At 39.7% G+C, this 24,952-nt stretch overlaps 1 protein-coding gene and 1 pseudogene across 1 annotated transcript in view; both read left to right on the plus strand.

Annotated features, from left to right (window-relative positions):
• The window catches only part of CCDC6 (coiled-coil domain containing 6), a 110,950-nt gene extending 99,068 nt beyond the window's left edge, over positions 1-11,882 (plus strand). Inside the window, exons 8-9 of the mRNA XM_077770155.1 lie at positions 6,419-6,543; positions 7,563-11,882. Coding sequence (XP_077626281.1) covers positions 6,419-6,543; positions 7,563-7,757 — 320 coding nt within the window. The 3' untranslated portion in view covers positions 7,758-11,882. The remainder of the gene's footprint in view (positions 1-6,418; positions 6,544-7,562) is intronic.
• Positions 2,766-2,866, plus strand: LOC144236505 (U6 spliceosomal RNA; annotated as a pseudogene).
• Positions 11,883-24,952: the final 13,070 nt, after the last annotated feature.

Genomic DNA, 24,952 nt, shown 5'->3' on the forward strand with positions numbered 1-24,952 from the left:
AGAGCCACATTAGGGAGATTTAAAGAGGAAATACCATCTGTATTTTCTGCATTTTGCAAAGACCATGTTTTTATGTGTGACTTGTAAAGCTAAAAATCTTAAAATTATAATTTGAAGTTATCTTAAAAGGAAGAAAAGGTCTATCTTCCTTTAGTTCGGTTCTACATCTTTTTTTTTCATTAACAAAAAGATACTAAAGAGAATTTGCAGACAATCAGAAGGATGTAGGCTGAAAGAAAATCATCCAGAATTCCTCTATCCAAAGGTGGAGTTAATATATTTTAGCATTTCCAGGTGCACCCTTTCCCTACCCGCTCTTACAATGTTCCTTTAGAGAGGTGGTTTATATATTGTGCACTTGCCTCATTTTGCTAGGTGGTTTTGGTCACGAACTGCTTTTAAATAATTATCTTTTAATTTTGCAGCATTGAGCTTTTGAACAGTAAATAAGTCTTAACATTTTTACTTTAGTTAATGTGTTTCTTTATGAGAGCAAGAGAAATTTATCATAGCAATAACTTCAAAAAGTTATTGTATTTGATTTAGTAGGCTGATGTTTGGGGGTTGGCGTTTTCAACCTACGTATTTTTGGATTCTCATCCTGTATTCTTTGTTTTGTTTTAGTTTTGTTTTTAATTTTTTAATTGTGCAGGCATGGGAGGGCAGAGAGAAAGAAAATCCCAGGCAAGCTCCATGCTTAGCATGGAGCCTGACTTGCTTAGCATGGAGCCTGACTGCTTAGCATGGAGCCTGACATGGGTCACATGACCCTGGGATCATGATCTGAGGCAAAATCAAGAAACTGAGCCACCCAGACATCCCATCTCATCCTGCATTGTATTCATTGGCCAGACAGTCAGATGATTAGAACTTAAGGGAAAACAAAAAGTATAAGACCTGGTCTCTGGCCTCTAAGAGCTTATCATCAACAACAGTGCCTGGAGAAGGGGGTGAAATACAATAAACAAGAAACTCTTTGCAAAAAACTTTATAAGGCCAAGCATAATGAATTTGTGTAAAAATTGAGTTGTTGAATGGCAGTCCATCCACTCTGTGAAATACTACTCAGCAGTAAAAAAGGAACCAACTTGATAATGTATGAAAACTTGGATGAACCATGGGGAGTGTTACAATGGATGAAAAAAGCCATTCTCAAGGGTTATGTGCTGTACGATTTCATTTCTAGAACATTCTCAAAGTGACAACATTACTGTGATGGGGAACAGACCAGTCATTGCCAGGGTGTAGGATGAGGGGCAAGGTGTCTCCAGGGTAAGGATGGACACGAGGGGCTTTCTTTGTGGTGTTGGAGCAGTTTTGCTTCTGGTTGTGGTGAGTTATTTGGATCCACACATGTGATACAATTACACACATGCACACAGGAAGAGTACAGTAAAAACTGATGAAATCCAACGTAAGTGTCTTCCTTGGGCACTAGTGGTGGATCTGTGTCCATGTTCTGGGTTGACACTGTGCTGTGCTTATGGAAGATGTTCCTGAGGAGGCTGGATGCAGGGTCCATGGGACCCCTGTAGTGTGTGTGCAGCTTCATGTGGGCGGTAAATGGTTTCAAAGTAAAAGTTATAATTGAAAAAAAAAGCTAAATAGTTTAAGAAGATATTAAACAAAGAGAGAGCTACCAGCTTAGAGCACTTTTGAGATGAGCCTTAAAGGAGCTTAATGAGCTGAGGCTTAATGAGACCATAGTTGGCCAGGCACTCTGAGCACTTTGTGATATTTACTCATTTCATCCCCACAGCAACCTTGTGAGGCCACTACAGTAATCTCATTTTACAGTTGATGGATCCGAAGTCCACTGTCACTCAGTGCCAAGAGGCAGAACTAGAGCTTGAGCTAATATGACAGTTGGCTCTGGGGTCTGGGCTGTTTTTGCCTCTTCAGAGGCTGATCGAGGTCCTGACTGACATGGGAGAAGGTACAGAGAAGACATCCCGGGCAAAGGGCATGGTGTGAACTGAGCAGTAGAGGTGAGAATCCAGAGTGATAAGGTCACTGTGGCTCTTAGCACTGGCTGCCCTGGGTCCTGCTCCCATGGATTGTGATTTCATTTGATATGAGACTGGGCAAGGGCTTTGATACTCAAGAGGTAGTTTGGAGCCAAGTGCAGAGGCCTTTATAATAGCTAGAGAAGTGATTCTTTTTTCTTCAATTTAGGTAAATAATAGGGAGTCTTTGACGATTCTTGACTAGTGTTTAACGTACCAATAACCTTGCAATGCTACAAAATAGGCTGCATGTTTTTTATTATTATTACGAGCTTCTCTGTCTTGAGATAAGGATCTACTTTCATAGCTTATCTCTTAAATTTCATCACTTGCATAAGAAACAGAATTAGTGTTTAAATAAAACTTATCTTTTCCTCCTCCAGCCTAACAAGTCCTTGTGGTAAAAATAATCATGACCACTTAGTTTCCAAAGACTTATACTTTACTCCAGCCCTCCATTTTGTAAATGTCAACCCAAGATCCACAAATGGAATAGAAACATGTCAAGTAGAAAGCACTAATTGATAGTCAAGCCAAGAAATAAAATAAACCCTTGACTTTAGGTATTGAGGGCACAAAAAAATCTGGGACAAGACAACTAAAGGTAGGCTTGGTGGCTGCATGTCTCAGCCATGAAAGCCAAAAGAAAAGCATCCTTAACAGCTTCTTGTTTTTGTGTAATTCAGAAAAGAGGTTAAGTGGAGTTTATGTTGCTTGGCATCCATTGGCTGATCTTAGATTCAAAGTGATTGTGCTGCTGAAACATGTGCTATTTTCATATACTAAAATTGGAATGATCCAGAGATTAGCATGCCCCCTGCACAAGGATGACATGCAAATTTGAAGTGTCCATATTTTTTAGCCAAAGCAAATCTGAGAAAGAAAAGCAAAGCTGGAGGCATCATAGTTCCAACTTCTAAGTTGTATTCTAAAGCTGTAGTAATCAGAACAGTATAGTACTGGCCCCAAAGTAGACACATGGATCAATGGAACAGATTAGAAAACCCGGAAGAAGTAAACCCACAGTGATATGGTCAGCTAATCTTCAACACAGCAGGAAAGAATATCCAATGGGAAAAAGTCTCTTCAACAAATAGTGTTGGGAACATTGGATAGCTACATGCAAAAGAATGAAACTGGACCATTTACTTACACCATACACCAAAATCAATTCAAGATGGATTAAAAACCTGAAACCATAGAAATCCTAGAAGAGAGCATAGGCAATAATGTTTCAGATATTGGCAAGAGCAACTTCTTTCTAGATATATCTCCTGAGGCAAGGGAAATGAAAGCAAAAATAAACTATTGGGACTACCTCAAATTAAAATCTTCTGCGACATGAGGGAAACCACAAAGCTAAAAGGCAGCCTATTGAATGGGAGAAGATATTTGCAAATGACCTTTCCAATAAAGGGCCAATATCCAAAGTATATAAAGAACTTACTAAAAAAAAAAACACCCAGGGGCTCCTGGGTGGCTCAGTTGGTTGAGAATCCGACTTCTGCTCAGGTCATGATATCATGGCTTGTGAGTTCAAGCCCTGCATCAGTCTCTGTGCTAACAGCTCAGAGCCTGGAGCCTGCTTCAGATTCTATGTTTCCCTCTCTCTCTCAGCCCCTCCCTTCCTCCCTCTCTCAAAAATAAATAAATAAAGTTTAATTAATAAAACCCTCAACACCCAAAAACCAAATAATCCAATTTAAAATGGGTAGAAGACATGAATAGACATTTCTCCAGAGAAGACATACACATGGCCAACAGACATGTAAACAAAAGCTCAACATCACTCATTATCAGAGTTGCACAACAATTGCAAATCAGAAACTACAAGAAGTGGTCACATCAAACCTATCAGAATGGCTAAAATCAACAACACAAGAAATCAAAGGTCTTGGTGCGAGGATATAGAGAAAAAGGAACCCTCTTTACTGTTGGTGGGAATGCAAGGTGGTACAATTTCTGTGGAAAACAGTATTGAAGTTGCTCAGAAAGTTAAAAGTAAAACTACCCTATGATCCAGTAATTGTACTACTGAGTATTTACCCAAGAATACAAAAACATTAATTCAGATGTGTACATGCACCCCTATGTTGATAGCAGCCTTATTTACCATAGCCAAGATACGGAAACAGCCCGTGTCCATCAATTGATGAATGGATAAGAAAGGTGTGTGTATATGCACACACGCACACAATGTAATATTCAGCCATAAAAAGGAATGAAATCTTGCCATTTGCAACGATATGGATAGTTTTAAGAGAGTATAAGGCTAAGTGAAATAAATCAGAGAAAGACATACAATATGATTTCTCTTATATGTGGAATTTAAGAAACAAAACAAATGAGCAAAGGAAAAAAGAGGAGAGAGAGACAAAACCCAAGAAACAGACTATAGAGAACAAACTGGATGGTTATCAGAGGGGAGGTTGGTTGGGGATTGGTGAAATAGGTGATGGATTAAGGAGTGCAGTTGTTATGATGAGCGCAGGGTGATGTGTGGAGTTGTTGAATCACTACAGTGTATACCTGAAACTAATATACCACTGTATATTAAGTATATGGGAATTAAATAAATAAAACAACAAAGCCAAGGTGATTAAAAATAGGGAGTCCTGTCCAAACTCCCCAAATTGCCCCTTTGTTTCCATTTTACTCCACTGATTCATATGGGACGTACTCTGTGCTAGATACCCTGGTAGATGCTCGGAACTGAAAAGTGTAAAGATAGCTATATTTATTCACTGATAAATAAGTGATGCCCCAGACCAGTGGGCTGGAAGTGCCTAAGTTGCTAAGACCAGGGCTGCTTACTATGAACATTTTGGACTATTGGAAAGACTCAGCTGTTTGTACCCCAAACCCAACACTTTGGAGATGATTCTAGGGTCCTAGATGGATACTGTGTAGAACATGATAGTGGGCTGGGGGTTGTTCCTCCCAAAACATCAGTTTCTCTGGGGGAACAATGGCATATATAGGGCTTCATTTGCTGAGTGTCCTGAAGTTGCAAAGTTCTCAGTAGTGATTTTTTGTTTGTTTGCCTTTATAACAGCTACACACACACACACACACACACACACACACACACACTGGTTCTGTCTCATTGTTGGTGTCTCTTTTGACACTTCCTCTTGCATCTCATTTTTACCCCTTTGCTCTGTTTTTCTACTTGATTTTTATTTCTTCTCATGTCTTTTCACTACTTCTCTACATCTTAGTTGGACTTCTGACAAGGTCTGATTTTGTTTTTTGTTTTTTTTAACTGGGATAAGAACACTTACTAAACTGTAACTATAGGTACAGTGTTGTACAGTAGATCTCCAGAATTTATTCTTTTTCTATAACTGAAACTTTATGCTGGTTGAGCAATAATTCTCTATTTTTTTCTACTCCTAACCCCTGACAACTACCACTGTATTCTCCTCCTGTGATTTGACTTAGATACCTCATATAATTGGTACTGTGCAGTATTTGCCCTTCTTTGACTAGCTTATATTACTGTGATGTCCTCCAGGTTCAGGTTCATCCATGTTCTTCTTAAAAAGAATTTTTTTCACTTTAAAGGCTGAGTAATATTCCATTGTATGTATATACCATGTTTTCTTTATTCACTTATCTGTTGATGGACATTTAGGTTGTTTGTATATCTTGGGTATTGTGGATAATGTTGCATGATGTTGAACATCTTTTCATATGCCTTTGACTATTTTTATGTCTTGGGAGAAATGTCTACTCATGTCCTTTGCCCATTTTTTAATTGGATTATTTATTTGATATGGGACTGTAGGAGTTCTCTATATATTTTGAATACTAATCTCTTATCTGATACATGGTTTGTAAATATTTTCTCATATTCTGTAGGTTGCCTTTCTGTTGACTGTTTCCTTTGCTCTGGAAGGTTTTGAGTTTGATTTAGTCCCACTTGTCTATTTTCTGTTTTTGTGGCTGTGCTTTCAGTGTCACATCTGAAAAATCATTGCTAAAACCAATGTCATGAAGCTTTTCCTCTGTTTTCTTCTCAGAGTTTTATAGTTTCAGGTTTTATATTTGAGTCATCCATTTTGAGTTGACTTTATAGGTCTAGTTTCATTCTTTTGCATCTGGGTATCCAGTTTTCTCTGTACCATTTGTTGAAGAGGCTACACTTTCCCCATTACAAATTCTTGGCCCCTTTGTTGAAGATTATTTGACTGTTTATGCGTGGACCTATCTCTGGGCACTGTGTTCTGTTCCAAGACTCAACTGTTATTTCCCTTTGACCCAGCAGGCCATTCAGTGAGCCCAGCACTCTTTTCATATGGGTTCATTTTTATTGGTGACTCAGAACTTTTGCATTTTAAAGTCCACTAGATGGTTGAAGACAGCAGATAATTGAGTTTCAAATAATACTTGTTATTGTCATATTTCAGGTCTATCATATGCAAGTCACACAGTTGGCTTCACGCCACCAACTTCACTGACTAGAGCCGGAATGTCTTACTACAATTCCCCGGGTCTTCATGTGCAGCACATGGGAGCATCCCATGGCATCACAGTAAGTAGCCAGAGGGCAGGTAGCCACATTTTACTGCTGCTGCTGGTAGCAACAGAACCTCCTTGGGAGACCAGGCCCAATGCCCTTAGATATTTACCTTTCTTCTCCCTCCCACCGCCAGTCTCGTCAGAGACTTCCAGTGGTTTGATAGCAAATTCTGGTGTTGAAACTAAAATCCTTCCTGGGAGACAAAATTTCAGCTTCACTTTCTGTGAAAAATTGCCCTTTGTGAAATGTAATTTGAACTCTGGCCAATGCCTCGATGAAATTCTGGCCGGCTCTTTGCCATAACGAATCATTGCTGGTTGCCACGATGTCTGCATCTTCACAGTTCACTGATCCCCAGTATTCTTTCTGAAATTAGTTTTGGTTCTAGTTTCACTCAGACTTTTCTCCCGTGGAAATAGAAGGAACCTTAGGTGCATTTGGTTCACACTTCACTTGGGAGTTTTTTCTTTAGAACTGGTATTTAGTTGACTAATAGAGCAGTTGGAAATGTAGCTAATGGGTTTGAGAATAGGAGAGAAGTATGCCCAATAAGGGAATATTTAAAAGAAGACTTTTATTCCGGAAAAGCAATAAGGTATTCCTGAAGCCATTTTTATTGGTGTGACGGGTTTACATAAAAGCAGAAACATTTGGTTGAGCCGTAGCCCTTAGGAAGTTGAAAACTTACTTGAGTGATGTAACTTGGGGATATACAATGGACAGAAGAGATTTAAGTGGAGAAGGAGACAGCATTTTTTTAATTTGAGGGCTGTCTCCTGGAAGGGCCCAAGTCCAGTGGTTTGGTCAATGCAAGTTTCATAGTAATTGTGCATAGCTTTTTGTGAGTGTAGGTGCAAACTCCACCTTGTTTAAGTTTTCATCAGTAGTTAAGAAACCAGTAGGGATAGACCAGGAAGTCGCTAGTTTGTGGTCTTTATCGCTCCCCTGTTTCCCTAGTTCCCGCTTGTCAGGCTGTGTTAGGAGGGAGCTGCCGGGCCAGGCCTGACCTCCTGTTTCTGTCCTGTCTACAGAGGCCTTCCCCACGGAGAAGCAACAGTCCTGACAAATTCAAGCGGCCCACGCCTCCTCCGTCTCCCAACACACAGACCCCAGTGCAGCCCCCTCCACCTCCACCTCCGCCGCCCATGCAGCCCGCGGCCCCCTCGGCGGCCCCCGCGCAGCCCGCCCCTTCGCAGCATCCGGGGCACCCCTCCGCCCAGCCTTAATGCATGTGCTTGGTCTGCATCTCACGGTGGGACTCGTACAGTGGAGCCGTCTCCTCGACGCCAAAGGCTTCCTTCCCTGGCATATTTGGATCTGACTTATTTGCACTGAGGTTATCTAGGCTTCACTATTAATTGTGTTGTAAGTGTTTGTCGGAAACGCAGCCAGTGTTGTGGGTCTACAACACTAAACAGACGACTTTTTCCATCAGTGTTTTACTTGAATCTACATGTACGTCCATTCCCTGGCTGGAGCATCTGCTAGTCAATATTTGGTAATTCAGAAGCAGCGTGCAATTTTTGCTTGGCCCCAGAGCTTCATTTTCCTGGCTTTTAGGTTTGTAAAATAAAAAGGGATATCTTTTTTATATTTTTTTTTCATAAATTTGCAGAAAATTACTGATCTGTTTCCCCCACCCCTGCCCCCCTCCCCCATTATAGTGGTGTTTACCAAACATCTAATAATTCAGCACTACAACTCAGACCTTTGAAAATCTAGCTTTCAGTGTAGAGTGGAAAGTTAGATGGATCAGTGCCCAAGACCATAAACTCTTTAATAAAGCTTTCTACAGATACACTTTTTATAGGTTATTTTCAGTATATGTCAACATCCATGTCTCTTGTAAAGCAGGCCGAAGTGATGGATCACATGGCTGTACCTTTTCCACATACACGTGGGATGGATAATTATTGTAGATTAAGGTGTGATTCCTTCCTTATCTTTAGTGTTAATCTACCCAGACCGGCCCCTCTAACATGAGTCGATAAATGTTGTCCTACCCACCAGTGGTTTTGATGGCTGGTTAGAACATGCTATTTGATTTCTGCTGCAGAGGGCAATGTGATTGTAACAAAAACAGCTATTTTCCCTATACATTCTTTGTGTTCCCCTAAAATAGAGTTTGAACAAATATTTTAAAGGTGCAAAATATTAGAAAATACTATTTGAAATGAACATTATAGGAATATCTTGGCATAATGGCCACAGAATACTTTATTGCTTGGCAGAAAAGAAAAGAAATGTAGAAGAAAGTAGCACATTAGCAGTGATGACCGCTTACGTCGCTCAGTATAAGCAAGTGCAGTGTACAAAGAAGTATACTCTGAATACATTATTTCCATTCATTCAGCACAAATAAATCGTTTGGTTTCACTTTGAAGTGGAACACTGTGAGTCACTCTTTTCTTAATACTTGCAACATCTTTATTTTTTGCTTTTCAGCAGTTACTGTTTTGTACTTTGGTAGTAAAGTGATTTTTACCACTTGTGTTTGCATATTTATATATGCTGTGGACGAAAATAACTTACTAGAGAATGTATATTTTATGATGAGAATGTGTATCTGTTGGATATAATCAGAGAACTGAAAATTAATTTATCAGTAATTTTTAAGAGTCCCTGTTTTGTGACAACCATCTCTAATAGCTAGCTCTTTATTGAACACACTCCTAAAAATAAGGAACCGTGACATTGTAGATATTTAATAGTGTACAGTATAGAAGCTTCCATTTTTGCCTTCGAATGCATATTTAAGAATTACAGAATGAAACAAGTCTTGTTGGATAATAGTGTTTGACTAGCATTTTAAGAACTTGAGAGTAAAAGCAACAATAGGATTTTTCACCTCTTCCTGCTTCCACCCCTGGACTGAGAACTTCACTCCCCAGTTGGTCTATATAAATGTTATTTATAACGTGTACGTAATATACATAATCATAGTGCAGTTCTTAAATATGGGGAAGAAGTTCGGCATTTAATTATTGAGGCTTTAGGTTTTTAATTCGATCAGATGAGGTCATACCAAACCCAGGGATCTCACCAACACCCTGCTGTCCCTCCCGGTACATTGCCATTCCGAGGAATTCTGAGAAGGGGCAAACAAGCTTTTGCCTTCATGGTACAGTTCTTGGTTTTTCTCTTAGGAGACGCATGGCCTGTGTTTACAAGAATCTTTCGTGAGATGATAGAATTCGATGCTGTTGGATGGCAGCTTGCACTCCCATCGGAACGTCCATAAAGTAACGAGCTTCCCTCTGCTTCCTGTCCGTTGAGTTACCTCCTGAAAGCACACTAGTCCAGACATTGCCTTGTGGTGAACGGAAAGCACTTGGCATGAGCAAACCGTTCCTGACAAATGCCTTGTAGAAACAGGTTCTTGATACTCAGACTTTGCAGAAATGTAGTGCTGGTGCCCCTGGACTAGTCAGTTCCTTTTGAAATAGAACACAGCTCCTTCAAACAGCACTTTTTAAACATGAATCTTGTTGCCTCTCCCTGCGGACTTTCAGAATTGAGAGAACAGACACTACTATTTTGAACTTATGCTGTTTTGTGTCCTTCTAAAGGGTTTTTGACCCCATGTAGAGCCTGTCATGCATGGATGGTGGTACACCTGCCTGGGCCATTTCTTAGTGATTGTTAAGATCTGAGGGACCCATAAAATTCAGACCCCAAGCCCATAGAGGCAGGTGTCCCCTCACCCATGGGAAGCTGACTTCCCTCAGGCTCTTTTCGTAGGGGCTCAATATGGTTCCTGCCATTCCTGTTGCCCACTCACCCAGGGTAACACTGGACTGATGCCCCGAAGGCCTTTGTAAAACCCGTAGCCTTCCTGAAGGCAGGCGGGAACAGCAGTAGCTTCAGTAGCTTCCTTTTCCTGTCTTGCTGACAGAGACCCTCGGCTACCACTGTGCTGCTCATAGGATAAGTACTCTGTTGCCAGACTACCCTGCCTTTTACACAAAACCAAATTAACTTCTGTAATACCTGACGCCTCTCTGGGCTCTGAACTGCTTTCTCTCATCAAGCATGCTGGCATTCTGGACAGAATTCTAGAAATTTGGCAGAGGGTGGAAGTATTTAAGGTTTAATTTAACTTGCTCCTTTGTTAATTAAAAGGAGTTTTAAATTCTGAGCTCCTGAGATACCACAACCATGGAATGAATGTATGACCAGAATGTGGCTTTGACACCAAGTGCTGCTGTCCCTTTGTAATTGGCTTCTAACTGATTTGACCAGAGATAATTGATAATGTGAATTTTTGTTAACTGTTCAATTGTAGGAAAATAGAGTATGTATCGCCCTTTGTTAGGTAGACATGAACTTTTCCTGCACGAAGCCTTGCTTATAGAGGATGCCCAATAAGGCAAGAAAAAGCATAGTAACTGTGCTTCGAGAGCGCAATATTTTTATCTTACCAGTACAGAAGAATCATTTCTATGTAACTTGATCTTCTGTCTAGTACTTGTCTTATAGGTAACCAACACTGAAAACTTTGTAGTGATAACTACCAAAGAAATACATAGTGAAAACAACCTTTTATTTCCAAATTTATTAAGGAACCAGCCATTGACGCTGCTACATGAGTTCCATGCTCAAGAGCCATTGTAAGAGATTAAGGGGTTTTTAGTTTCTTTTTTGTTTTTTTTTCTTGTTTTCTTTTTTCTATTTTTTTTAAAAACATACACACACAGCTGTTAACATAAAATGAGGAGCATCTTCCAGAATCCTCAGCAGTTACTGTTAACTGCCAAGCTCTGGTTGTATCTCGTTAGGCAGTGGAAGCAATCCTGCATTCAGGATAGCGTGGGTGCTGTGTGTGTGCACGTGTGTGTGTGTGTGTGTGCGTTCATGCCTTAACTCTAGTTACTGCTCAACTTTAGTTCTTGACTTGGTCTGCACCGTCATCGAGATTGTATTGCACATCTCGATCTGAACTTCATCCTGGCAAAAACAAAGTTGCAGGCACAACAGTTTAAGAATGCATTCCTCCGGAAGAGTGTTTGATCAGGTTGACCCTGAGCCTTTGGACTTCATTTGGAACTTAGCATGGAAAGCAAAAGCGGACTGTCAAACAGAAAGACATCAACAAGGAAGAGAGGAGAGCCAAGTGCTAGCATTGTCTTTTGCCTCTGCATCTCCGTGCACACTGTATGTTGTTCATGATAGCTTGTTTACAACTTGACTAGGTTGGAGTTCTGGTGATAGTGGCAATCTTGACATTCTTGGTCAGAGTTTAGAGAGATGTAAGACTTCCAATTAATGTCTTATTTACTTCTTTATGTTGATTAGTCTTTGATACATGTGCTGAATCAGAAACCTAAATAAAGATAATTTTTTAAAATGTACTTCTTGAGCCTTAAAATCTATCTCTTTCTTTTGGGTCTTTGAGTCAGAAAATGAACATTGTTTCCCTGTTGATTCTGGTGGACATCTAAGTTTGATTCTCAATACTAAAGCCTGCCTTGGAAAGTAGACTTTTTTTAAAAGTCTATTTATTTGAGACAGAGAGAGAGTGCAACACCAGGGGAGGGACAGAGAGAGGAAGAGAAAGAGCAGGCTCCATTCTGTCATCACAGAGCCAAACAGGAGGCTTGCACCTATGAACCGTGAGATCAAGACCGGAGTCAAAGTCAAGAGTCCGACACTAACCAACTGAGCCGCCCAGGCACTCCTAGAAACTAAACTTAAGGACAGGACACAAAAGGGGCCACTACTGTGCTGGTTACATGGATGTATTGAGTTTTTCAGAAAATTCACTGAGCTGTATGTTTATGATTTGTGTGCACCATTGTATAACTGTTATATTCCAATTTAAAACCATAAACCTAGGAGATTATGAAAAGTGACACTCATTCCCAAAATGTTACAGGTAAATTGTGTGTGTGTGTGTGTGTGTAGATATATATATAGAGAGAGAGACACATGCACACACACATTGAGGCTTTGGATATTACATCTGGTATATTTGCGACTTTATTCTTAAAGTTTCTGTGGTTTACTTTTCTACTTTTTAGGAAGGAAGCACGGCTCCAGAATCACTTCCAGGTTTGAGTACCAGCTCTTTAACTGGACCAGTTACTTAACCTCTCTGGAACTCCAGTCCCTTACCTGGGTTAAATACCTGACTTACTAACATGACAAGATGAAGATGGGAACTTCTAATGTAGTCCTTCATACAACAAGATACAGATTAGCTCCACAGCCATTCATTTGGGAGGAAACTTAGAATGGGTGTTTGGGGTGACTTTTCACACATTTGAGGGCAGTATCATTTGTCAGTTGGGTTTTTGTGAGACCCTAACATCCAGTGGGAGAAAGCATGGTACCAAGCAGAATTCTGCCTTAGGAGCATAGTCTTAATTAGGAATCTAGTCTTAAAGAACCCAGGTGCAATACAATCTTAATGAGGGCAGACTTTGAATCTAGGCCTTTTTCTTTATAAAAGTACTAAATGAATCTTGAGTGATTCTTGACTCACTCTGGCTTAGACAAGATTCCATGTTAACTATTAGTTAATGAAGGAATTTTTAATTAGGTTAGCCCTGTGATGAAGACCTCTATACCCCTGGCAGCTAGGTCTTAGCAAAAATGTTGCCCAAGGAGTTACCCAGGACCTTGGAATTCAAGTCTTGGATTCATTTGCCAGCTTCATTTTTCAAATCTTTATAATGGGGTTAGCCATTCTTACTTTAGGTAGAGTTTGATGAGAACAGGATTTAAACAAAGTGCTTTAACAACAAGTAAGTAAGCTATATGTGTGCTTTTATTTCTTTTAATACCTTTTAGAGGCAGTATGCCTACGTGGTGCATCTGAAATTGAAAAAGTTGATAGAAATTTTGTGTTTATGTAAATAAAACTATATACATAAATCTGGGTTTTTGTTTTAACATTTGGGTATTTAAATAAATTTAAAAAATTTGTGGAAATGCAATTGTATTCAGTCACTAATGTCTAATCCAGGCCCAAACATTTTTAATATTCCCTTTGGAAATAGAGGAAGAAGTCAGTGGGTTTATAGATTATATAATCTATAGAAATCTATATTATAGAAAATATAGATTATATTTTGTGTCTAATGTTTATGTTGACATGAGAGATTGAATTCTTGCCCTTCAAAGTTTTCTGGTATCATCCCTAATTCCATACCACATTGAATGCTATTGAACTAAATATATTTAGAGCTTTTCTGAAGATTGTATTTTCTGGTACCCTGTAAATGGTTTAGTGCAACTTTCAAGATTGCTAATTATCCCCAAAAGAGATAATAGTAATTAAATTTTTTTCATCTTAAAAAGGAAAAGGCAGACTCAGAAGTGAAATGGATGATAGAATTAGTAGACAAGAATATGAGAACCATCTCCATGTGTTTAGGAAGGCAGAAGAAAGCATGAACATGATGAGAAAAATGAAAAATATAAAATGAATTTCAAGAGAAAAAAATACAATATCTAGGATTTAAAACAACAAACTTGCTACTTACATCTTTTGTGGATTTCTGTTTGTGCTCTTTATTCCTTTAAAAGGCAGCTCCTTGGGTCGCCTGAGTGGCTCAGGCAGTTGAGTGTCCAACTCTTGACTTTGGGTCAGGTCATGACCTTATGCTTCCTGGGTTCGAGTCCTGTGTCAGGCTCCATGCTCAGACTGGGATTCTCTCTCTGTCTCTGTCTCCCTCCATCAAAATAAATAAATAAAAATATATAAAAGGCAGTCCTAAAATCCAAGTTCAAATCGACCTGCCTTTCTTCTTCTCCCGCCCCTGGCGTGTGCCTTGCTGAGCCACTCTTGGGAGATCTTCAGCCTTGGAAACTGACTGCTCCTATTAGTCACTGCAGTGCTGGGCAGCAAGCCTCAAGTTTAAGGGAGCCAGTACACTAGCAGGTGTCTTGTGAGTTCAAATCTGACCTAAGTCTGGTTTTCTGAGTTTTGGTTTCCTTAGCTATAAAAGAAGAATGGGAATGGAGTCAATAGGATCCAATGAACATGTTGTTAAAACTTCAGAGAGTATAAGGTTCTTTGTATTGCAACTTCACAACAGTTTGCAAGTATGGGAAAGTTGTGCTCTTGGGGAAACAGTGCAGCGGGATCCCACAGCATTTGAAGAGATGAGGGTCAGAGAAGACTTCAGAGGAACTGATCTTGAGGCAGATTCTTGAACAGGTGAGAATGAATTGAAGTGTTCGGAAAAGAGGAAGCAGCATGTGGGAAAACCTGGAGTAAGAGTATCCATCCACATGGTGTTGGTTTGGGTTCCTTGAAAACAAACTGAGTCAAGGACTTGGGTGTAGAAAGCTTGCTTGGGGTTGATTCCAGGATGTGGAATGAGAGTTCAGAGAAAGTTAAGACCAGCGAAGCCTGTGTTAATGAGCCTGTTGGCCTTATAGGCAACTGGAGTTCAACCCCAGGGGTCTGTGACATAATTTAGAATGTGCCTCAGAGTTGTCCCACCAGAGAGCAGAAATGTCAGAACTTGGATTTACCAACTCCTTTCACCTATTGGCTAAAGATGTCCTGGAGAGAATGACCCCCCACATTTGAACTTTCTGGGCTGTGCATGAGGCTTTCTCAAAAGCCTGAGGCACCCAAGCAAGAGAGACAAGGTGGATAAGTGTTTGTAGTGAAATTAGGTGGGGTGAGAGGGTGTGAGGCTTTACATTGGTGGCCTTGGGGCTAAATACCTCACACAATCATTTGGTTTAGCCTGGAGTATTGATGGAAAAAAATTTTGTCCCCAGGAGTTGAAAAATTCAATAAAACTGGTATTTTATTTCCCTCCCCACCCCACTTTATTGAGAAATAATCAACATATTACATTATGTAAATTTAAGATGTACTATGTAATGATTTGATATATGTACATATTGTAAAATGATTACCACAAATAGGTTAGTTAGCATATTCATCACCTCACATAGTTACAATTTATGAAAACTTGAAATACTTTTTAACTTAGAATGAGGGAACTTATTATTTTACAAACCTCCAGATTTCTAATTTCTCTTGAAAAACTAAGATCACAGCAGGACCTTGTCTCTCCATTGCACAGATTGGGCTGGGCATTAGCTGTATGGGAAAGCAGGGAATGCTAGCCCCTCTTCCGAGCCTCGGGGGTCCCTCTGCCCATCATACAAGTTATTATTGTTGAGTCCCTGCAGGCTTTTGAATCTGTACACTCCTGGCATAAAGTATTTGAGGAACTGAAGTTTGATGTGGCTAAAGCTATGTCTGTACAGAAGAAAGAAAGGGCAAGGAGTGGGCGAGTGGGGAGTGGACATGGAAGCCCAGTTTGGGGGTCACCCATACCGGAAGTTCCTGGCACAAATCCAGCTGATACTGATTAAGTGGTCTAAGGACCCCCAAAGGAACTGTGGTGAATCAGTCTTTCTTGTGAAGCCCATCCGGAAAGCTCATCAAGATTGGAGGTAGGATTAAAGCATTCCTGGATTCGCTTAGCTGTGGTACTCTCTAAATTGTCCCTTGTTCTCTCTAAATTCAGTACACAGCATGGTCTCAGCAGGCTGAGATGAGGGTGTGCCTAGGGGTCTAGAATTCTAGAGATGAGTCAGACTGGGTTGTGTTGATAAGTGTTTAACATTCTACTGTCGAGACTAAGCCCTTTTTTGTACTGCTTGCCAATTTTTGTGGTGTAAATACTCCCCACCAATGTGTTTTCATGCCACCAATAGGAAGTCACTGAACGTGGAGAGAAACATGCAGTAGCACACCATTTATGTGGTATTTTTACCACAGAGACATGTTAGTTGTAAATAACCTTAAAAGCATACTAAATTGTGAAATGTAGCAAAACAAATAGGATATAAGATGTTTTCAGTATTTATTAACTGCTTTAATACAATCTTTTAAATTATAAATTTATATAATTTAATTTTTAATATGTCTGTGTTTAACAGCCAGCTGACAGAATTCCTGGAAACTTGACAGTTGGCTTTTGTGAGCCTGTTGAGCCAGTTCTAGGGCACCTCTGGCTGGGAGCAGGGAGGGGTAGGGGCGGAGGGAGGTCAGAGGAGGCTCTGACCTCTGCTGTGTGAGTGTCCTGTTGCAAAGACAGTGGTGACAGTGGGGACAGCCATTTATTTGGGGGACCTCAAACCCCAAGCCCAGCTGCAGGGTGAGAGCAGGCTGGAGTCTGGACTCAGCAGAGGACAAAAGGTGGGTGAGAGTCCTTCAGGAATCTCAAGGCCGTGAGGCAGCTGCTCTTGCAGGAAGCATCCCACGTGTCAAGTACAAGACTGTTGCTTAGACCCAGCACACTCACCTCAGGAGCCTGAGCACGTGGGTTCTAAGGCACCACAGGTCTTTTCCACTTGACTCTGCCTTTACCTTCCCTCCCCAGCACCCTACTCTGTGGCCAAGGCAGGAGGATAGGACTTTATTCTGCAGAAGCAGATGCATCACAAGGAGTGCTGAGGAGCTCTGCAGGGTGCTTGTTTCCTCCTGACTTGTTGTAATCCAGTCTAGACTAGACAGGCTGCCCTGTATCTTGTTCCCCTTTATTAGACTATAAACTGAGACACATGTTTGATGAACTTGGGGTGAATCAAGCTGTTCAGTGGCAAGGCCAAGTCATCTGGCTCCAGGACATGTGATCTCTTGATGGAAAAGAAATGTGGGGACAAAGTGGGCATATGATTGTGAGGCAGGCCTTACAGACAGGAATTCCAGAGCTGTGGTCATCGGCAACTGCTATAAAATCCTTGGGAAGCTGTCAGGAATATAGTAGCAAAACAAGTTGGGGAATAGTTCAGACTGGAGGGAAGTAAAACCTGTGAACTTTGTTTGCTGAGGTTCCTGACCTATGTGTGTTTGTATGTGCAAGAGACCAAGGTGCCTGGATCAAAGGGGAAATGAGTTGAACACTCCCTGGTGAGTGGGTATGCAAAATGTGTTGTTAATTTCTTTTCCAGCTATGATAATGGTATTGTGGCTATTTCCTTTTTTTTTTTTTTTAGGTTTTTGTCCTAACCAATGGCTATTTCCCTGAGAACTTGGGCCCCAAATCCCTGAGAAATGTCAGGACCCTGAAAGGAAGGTGCTGTAGAAGGTCACAGAAACTGAAGATCTGGGAAAGATTCTCTAGGGCTTTAGACAGATTATGCACTTGGCTGAGCTTTTCTCTTGAATATGAGTCCAAAGGCTGACTCAGCAGAACTATCAGGGTGGTGATAGGGTTGCCAGAGGAGCCCCAGAGTATGGATGGAAAAGAGTAGACCTCAAAGCAGCAGAAGACATGGGTTTGAGATGAACTAACTCCTACCTGGGTCCTGACTTTATGGGGTTTCTAAATCCCTCTACTCTTCCTTTGCTATTTTTTTTTTCCTTCTTCTTATTGATGTATATAATACATTCAGCCTATTTCTTTTCTGTAAATAAAAGTAGTATTTCTAAATGATCTGCATCTTTTAGAAGTTCTTAAATAAAATATCTACAAATGCAATGATAGGATATTTGAGGTTTGCTTTAAAACAATTTATGGGGGGGGTGAGGAAGTGGGTGTGAGTATAGAGAAAACAAAATGAGTAGTATATTGATTGCCTAAATTTCGTGATGATTATTCTATTCTCCACTTTTGTATGTTTAAGATTTTTACAGTAAATTTTCAGGAATAGAGGCGAGGGGATCAAGAGATTTTAAAGATGGAAAGGAAGAAGGGAGTTTTGAGAAAGACAGTACTAGAGATGCCACCATAGGAAATTCTAATTTTTGCAAGTAGGTGGAGGTATTTCATACACTGCCCCCCAAAATAAGAAACGTGGTGATCCCAGGTCCCCTCAGGCAGCCACCCCGTGGGCACACACCCAGGTGCCACTCCAGACCCACGTTTCCTCTCTCTGCCTTTCACTTCCCAGCTGCCAAGATTTTGGAAGCTTTGAAGTTCAGCAAAGAAGGAAAAAAAAACAGTCTGTAAATCTGCTGTATAAATGCAACTGACACCTACTCTGTCACGGCTAAAAATGCTAAGTGGAGGATATGCACCTGAGAAGGAAACATAGGACTACGTCAATGAACAAATCAAAGAACACCTGGTGGAGGGTCCAAAACATCACTACAAGTAGGGAGATAAAGCAACTAGAGTCACAAAACAGAGAGCAAGTAACACACTCCAAAAAACACCTCCTGAAGGGATAGGCCATGGACAGTGTATGACCCCTCTTTAGTATAGTAGTGCTTGCAGGTGTGGGACACACAACAAGCTTCAAAATGACAAAACAGAATTCTCCTCAAAAGAAATTCCAGGAAGAAATGACAGCTAGAGAAATGCTCAAAACAGATATAAACAATATATCTGAGCAAGAATTTAGAATAATAGTTATAAGATTAATCACTGGACTTGGAAACAAAAACATAGAAGACAGCATAGAATCTATTGCTGCAGAGATCAAGGAACTAAAAAATAGTCAAAATGAATTTAAAAAATGCTGTAAATGAGGTGCAAAATAAACTAGAGGTAGTAACAGGATTGAAGAGGCAGAGGGGAGAATAAGTGAAATAGAAGATAGAATTATGGAAAAAGATGAAACTGAGAAAAAGATAAAAAAAAAATTCTGGACCACAAGGGGAGAATTAGAGAACTAAGCGATCCAATGAAACATCATCATCGTCATCATCATCATCATCATAACTGTATCATAGGAATTTCAGAAAAAGAAGAGAGATAAAGGGGTGGAAGGTGATTTATTTAAACAAATCATAGCTGAGAACTTCTCCAATCTGGGGAAGGAAATAGACAATGAAATTCAGGAGGCACAAAGAACACCCTTCAGACACAACAGGAATCGATCTTCTGCTCAACATATCATAGTGAAACTGGCAAAATACAATGGTAAAGAGAGAATTGTGAAAGCATCTGGGGACAAACTGGCCTTAACCTACAAGGGTAGCAGCAGACATACCTACTGAAAATTAGCAGGCCAGAAGCAAATGGCAGGAAATATCCAATATGCTGAATAGGAAAAATATGCAGCCAAGAATCCTTTATCCAGCAAGGCTGTCATTCAGAATAGAAGGAGAGATAAAGGTTTTCCCAGAAAAACAAAAACTGAAGTTCATCACCACTAAACCAGCCCTACAAGAGATCCTAAGGAGGACTCTGTGAGTGGAATGTTGCAAAGACTACAAACAACCAGAGACATCACTACAAGCATGAACCCTACATATAACACGACGTCTCTAAATCCATATCTTTCTTTAATAATGCTGAATGTAAATGGACTAAATGCTCCAATCAAAAGGGATAGGGTATCAGAATGGATTAAAAAAAAAAAAACCCAAGACCTATCTATTTGATGTCTACAGGAGACTCATTTTAGACCTGAGGACACCTTCAGATTGAAAGTGAGGTGATGGAGAACCATCTATCATGCTAATGGAAGTCAAAAAAAAGCTGGAGTAGCCATACTTATATCAGACAAACTAGAGCTTAAATTAAAGGCTGTAACAAGAGATGCAGAAGGGCATTATATCATAATGGGGTCTATCCATCAAGAAGAGCTAACAATTATACATTTTTATGCACCCAATTTGGTAGCACCCAAATATATAAAACAATCACAAACATAAGCAATCTTATTGGTAAGAATGTAGTAATTGTATGGGACTTTAATACTCCACTTACAGTAATGGACAGATAATCTAGGCAGAAAATCTATAAAGAAGCAATGGCTCTGAATGATACACTGGACCAGATGGACTTGACAGATAAATTCAGAGCTTTTCATCCTAAAGCAGCAGAATTCTTGAGTGCACATGGAACATTCTCCAGAATAGATCACATACTGGATCACAAAACAGCCTTCAATAAATATAAATGAATCGAGATCATACCATGCACACTTTCTGACCACAATGCTATGAAACTTGAAATCAACCACAGGAAAAAGTTTGGAAAACCTCCAAATGTATGGAGGTTAAAGAACATCTTACTAAAGAATGAATGGGTCAACCAGGCAATAGAGAAGAAATTAAAAAGTATATGGAAACAAATGAAAGTGAAAACAACAGTCCAAACCCTTTGGGATGAGCAAAGGCAGTCCTAAGAGGAAAATACATTGCAATCCAGGCCTATCTTAAGAAACAAGAAAAATCCCCAATACAGAATCTAACAGCACACCTAAAGGAACTAGAAGCTGAACAACACACAAACCCCAAAGCCAGCAGAAGAAGAGAAATAATAAAGATCAGAACAGAAATAAACAATATAGTATCCAAAAAAAAAAAAACCAGTAGAACAGATCAATGAAACTAAGAGCTGGTTTTGGGAGAAAATAAACAAAATTGATAACCCCCTAGCCAGACTTCTCAAAAAGAAAAGAGAGAGAACCCAAATAGATAAAATCACGAATGAAAATGGACTTATCACAACCAATCCTTCAGAAATACAAGGAATTATCAGGAAATACTATGAAAAATTATACACCAACAAACTGGACAACCTGGAAGAAATGGACAAATTCCTAAATACCCACACACTACCAAAACTCAAATGGGAAGAAATAGAAAATTTGAACAGACCCATAACTAGTGAAGAAATTGAATCAGTTATCGAAAATCTCCCAACAAATTAAGAGTCATGGNCCTATCTTAAGAAACAAGAAAAATCCCCAATACAGAATCTAACAGCACACCTAAAGGAACTAGAAGCTGAACAACACACAAACCCCAAAGCCAGCAGAAGAAGAGAAATAATAAAGATCAGAACAGAAATAAACAATATAGTATCCAAAAAAAAAAAAACCAGTAGAACAGATCAATGAAACTAAGAGCTGGTTTTGGGAGAAAATAAACAAAATTGATAACCCCCTAGCCAGACTTCTCAAAAAGAAAAGAGAGAGAACCCAAATAGATAAAATCACGAATGAAAATGGACTTATCACAACCAATCCTTCAGAAATACAAGGAATTATCAGGAAATACTATGAAAAATTATACACCAACAAACTGGACAACCTGGAAGAAATGGACAAATTCCTAAATACCCACACACTACCAAAACTCAAATGGGAAGAAATAGAAAATTTGAACAGACCCATAACTAGTGAAGAAATTGAATCAGTTATCGAAAATCTCCCAACAAATTAAGAGTCATGGACCAAGGCTTCTCTGGGGAATTCTACAAGACATTTAAAGCAGAGTTAATACCTATCCTTCTCGAGCTGTTAAAAAAAAAATAGAAACGGAAGGAAAACTTCCTGACTCATTTTATGAAGCCAGCATTACCTTGATTCCCAGACCAGACAGAGACTCCACAAAGAAGAATTACAGGCCAATATCCCTGATGAACAATTCTCAAACAATATACAAAAATTCTCAATAAGATACTAGCAAATCAAATTCAACAGCATATAAAAAGAATTATTCACCATGATCAAGTGGGATTTATTCCTGGGCTGCAGGGCTGGTTCAATACTCACAAATCAATTAATGTGATACATCACATTAACAAAAGAAAAGATAAGAACCATATGCTCCTGTCAATAGATGCAGAAAAATCATTTGACAAAATACAGCATCCTTTCTTAATAAAAACCCTAAAGAAAGTCGGGATAGAAGGAACATAACCTATACATCGTAAAAGCCAGATATGAAAAGCCCAGTGCTACTATCATCCTCAATGGGGAAAATCTGAGAACTTTCCCCCTGAGATCAAGAACACAACAGGGGTGTCCACTCTCACTACTGTTGTTTAACATAATGTTGGAAGCCCTAGCATCAACAATCAGACAACAAAATAAAAGGCATCAAAATTGGCAAAGAAGCCAAACTTTCACTTTTCACAGATGACATGATACTCTACATGGAAAGCCCGAAAGACTCCATCCAAAGGCTGCTAGAACTGATGCATGAATTCAGCAAAGTCGCAGATTACAAAATCAATGTACAGAAATTGATTGTATTTTTATACACCAAGAATGAAGCAACAGAAAGACAAATCAAGAAATTGATCCCATTTATAATTGTTCCAATAACCATAAAATGCCTAGGAATAAACCTAACCAAAGACGTAAAGGATTTGTATGATGAAAACTATAGAAAACTTATGAAAGAAATTGAAGAAGACACAAAGAAATAGAAAAACATTCCATGTTCATGGATTGGAAGAATAAATATTGTTAGTGTCAATACTACCCAAAGCAATCTACACATTCAATGCAATCCCAATCAAAATTGCACCAGCATTCTTCTCAAAGCTAGAACAAACAATCCCAAAATTTGTATGGAACCACAAAAGACCCGAATAGCCAAAGCAAAATTGAAGAAGAAAACCAAAGCACGAGGCATCACAATCCCAGACAGTAGTGTCTACTACAAAGCTGTAATCATCAAGACAGTACGGTACTGGCACAAAAACAGACACATAGACCAATGGAATAGAATCAAGAACCCAGAATTCACCCACAAATGTATGGCCAACTAATCTTTGACAAAGCAGGAAAGAGTATCCAATGGAAAAAAGACTGTCTCTTTAATAAATGGTGCTGGGAGAACTGGACAACAACATGCAGAAGAATGAAACTAGACCACTTTCTTACACCATACACAAAAATAAACTCAAAATGGATGAAAGACCCAAATGTGAGATAGGAAACCATCAAAACCATAAAGGAGAAAGCAGGCAACAACCTCTTTGACCTCAGCCGCAGCAATTTCTTGCTCAACACATCTCCAAAGACAAGGGAACTAAAAGCAAAAATGAGCTTTTGGGACCTCATCATGATTAAAAAAAAATCTCCTGCACTGCAAAGGAAACAATCAACAAAACTAAAAGGCAACCAACAGAATGGGAAAAGATATTTGCAAATGACATATTGGATAAAGGGTTAGTATTCAAAATCTGTAAAGAACTTACCAAACTCAACACCCAAAAAACAAATAATCCGGTGATGAAATGAGCAGAAGACATGAATAGACACTTTCCAAAGAAGACATCCAGATGACCAACAGACACACAAAACGATGCTCGATGTCACTCATCATCAGGGAAATACAAATCAAAGCCACACTGATATATCACCTCACACTGGTCAGAGTGGCTAAAATTATTAGTCAGGAAACAACAGATGCTGGCAAGGGTGTGGAGAAATGGGAACCCTCTTGCACTGTTGGTGGGAACCAAACTGGGGCAGATGCTCTGGGGAACAGCGTGGAGGTTTCTCAAAAAATTAAAATATAGAACTACCCTATGATCCAAAAATAGTGCTACTAGGAATTTATCCAAAGGATACAGGAGCACTGATTCATAGGGGCACATGTACCCCAATGTTTATAGCAGTGCTTTCAACAATAGCCCAATTATGGAAAGAGCCTAAATGTGCATCATCTGATGAATGGATAAAGAAGATATGGTTTGTATATACAATGGAATACAATGGAATGGCAATGAGAAAGAATGAAATCATACCATTTGCAACATGGATGGAACTAGAAGATATGCTAAGTGAAATAATTCAGCCAGAAAAAGATGATATCATATGTTTTCACTCATGTGTGGATCTTGAGAAACTTAACAGAAGACCATGAGGGAAGGGAAGAGGGGAGAAAAAGTTACAGAGAGGAAGGGAGGCAAATCAAAGACACTCTTAAATACAGAGAAAAAACTGAGGGTTGTGGAGGGTAGGGGAGAGGGGAAAGTGAGTGATGGGCATTGAGGAGGGCACTTGTTGGGATGAGCACTGGGTGTTGTATATAAGCAATGAACCAAGGAATCTACCCCAAAATACCAAGGGCACACTTTACACAGTGTTACGTTAGCCAATTTGACAATAATAAATTATATCTTTTTTAAAAAAAGAAAGAAACATGTTGAGAAGTTGCTCTGCACCAAAAACAATTTTATGGGTTTGTGAATGTTGGACTCTGAGCAAATGAATCTATATCCTGGTAAAGTTACATAAGAAAACGTTCTCCCCTTTATTCCTTTTTGGTCTCCATGTACACATTTCCACAAATATAGGGCTCACATGGTGGAGGGCTTTCTTTTTTTGTTGAAAAAGGCCACTCCTCATAGGGGCACATGTACCCCAATGTTCATAGCAGCACTCTCAACAATAGCCAAAACATGGAAAGAACCTAAGTTTCCATCAACGGACGAATGGATCAAGAAGATGTAGTTTATCTATACGATGGAATACTACATGGCAATGAGAAAGAATGAAATCTGGCCATGTGTAGCAACATGGATGGACCTTGAAGGTGTTATGCTTAGCGAAATAAGTCAGGCAGAGAAGGACAAATATCCTATGTTTGCACATATAGGAGGATTAGGAGGAACTTAACGGAGGACCATGGGAGAGAAGAAGGGGGGAAATGGTGGGGGAAAAAGGGAGAGAGGCAAACCATGAGAGACTCTTGAATGCTGAGAACAAACTGAGGACTGATGGGTGTGTGTGGGGGGGAGAGGGG

This window comes from Crocuta crocuta, unplaced genomic scaffold, assembly GCF_008692635.1.
Source record: "Crocuta crocuta isolate KB4526 unplaced genomic scaffold, BGI_CrCroc_1.0 scaffold46, whole genome shotgun sequence".
Taxonomy (NCBI): Eukaryota; Metazoa; Chordata; class Mammalia; order Carnivora; family Hyaenidae; genus Crocuta; species Crocuta crocuta.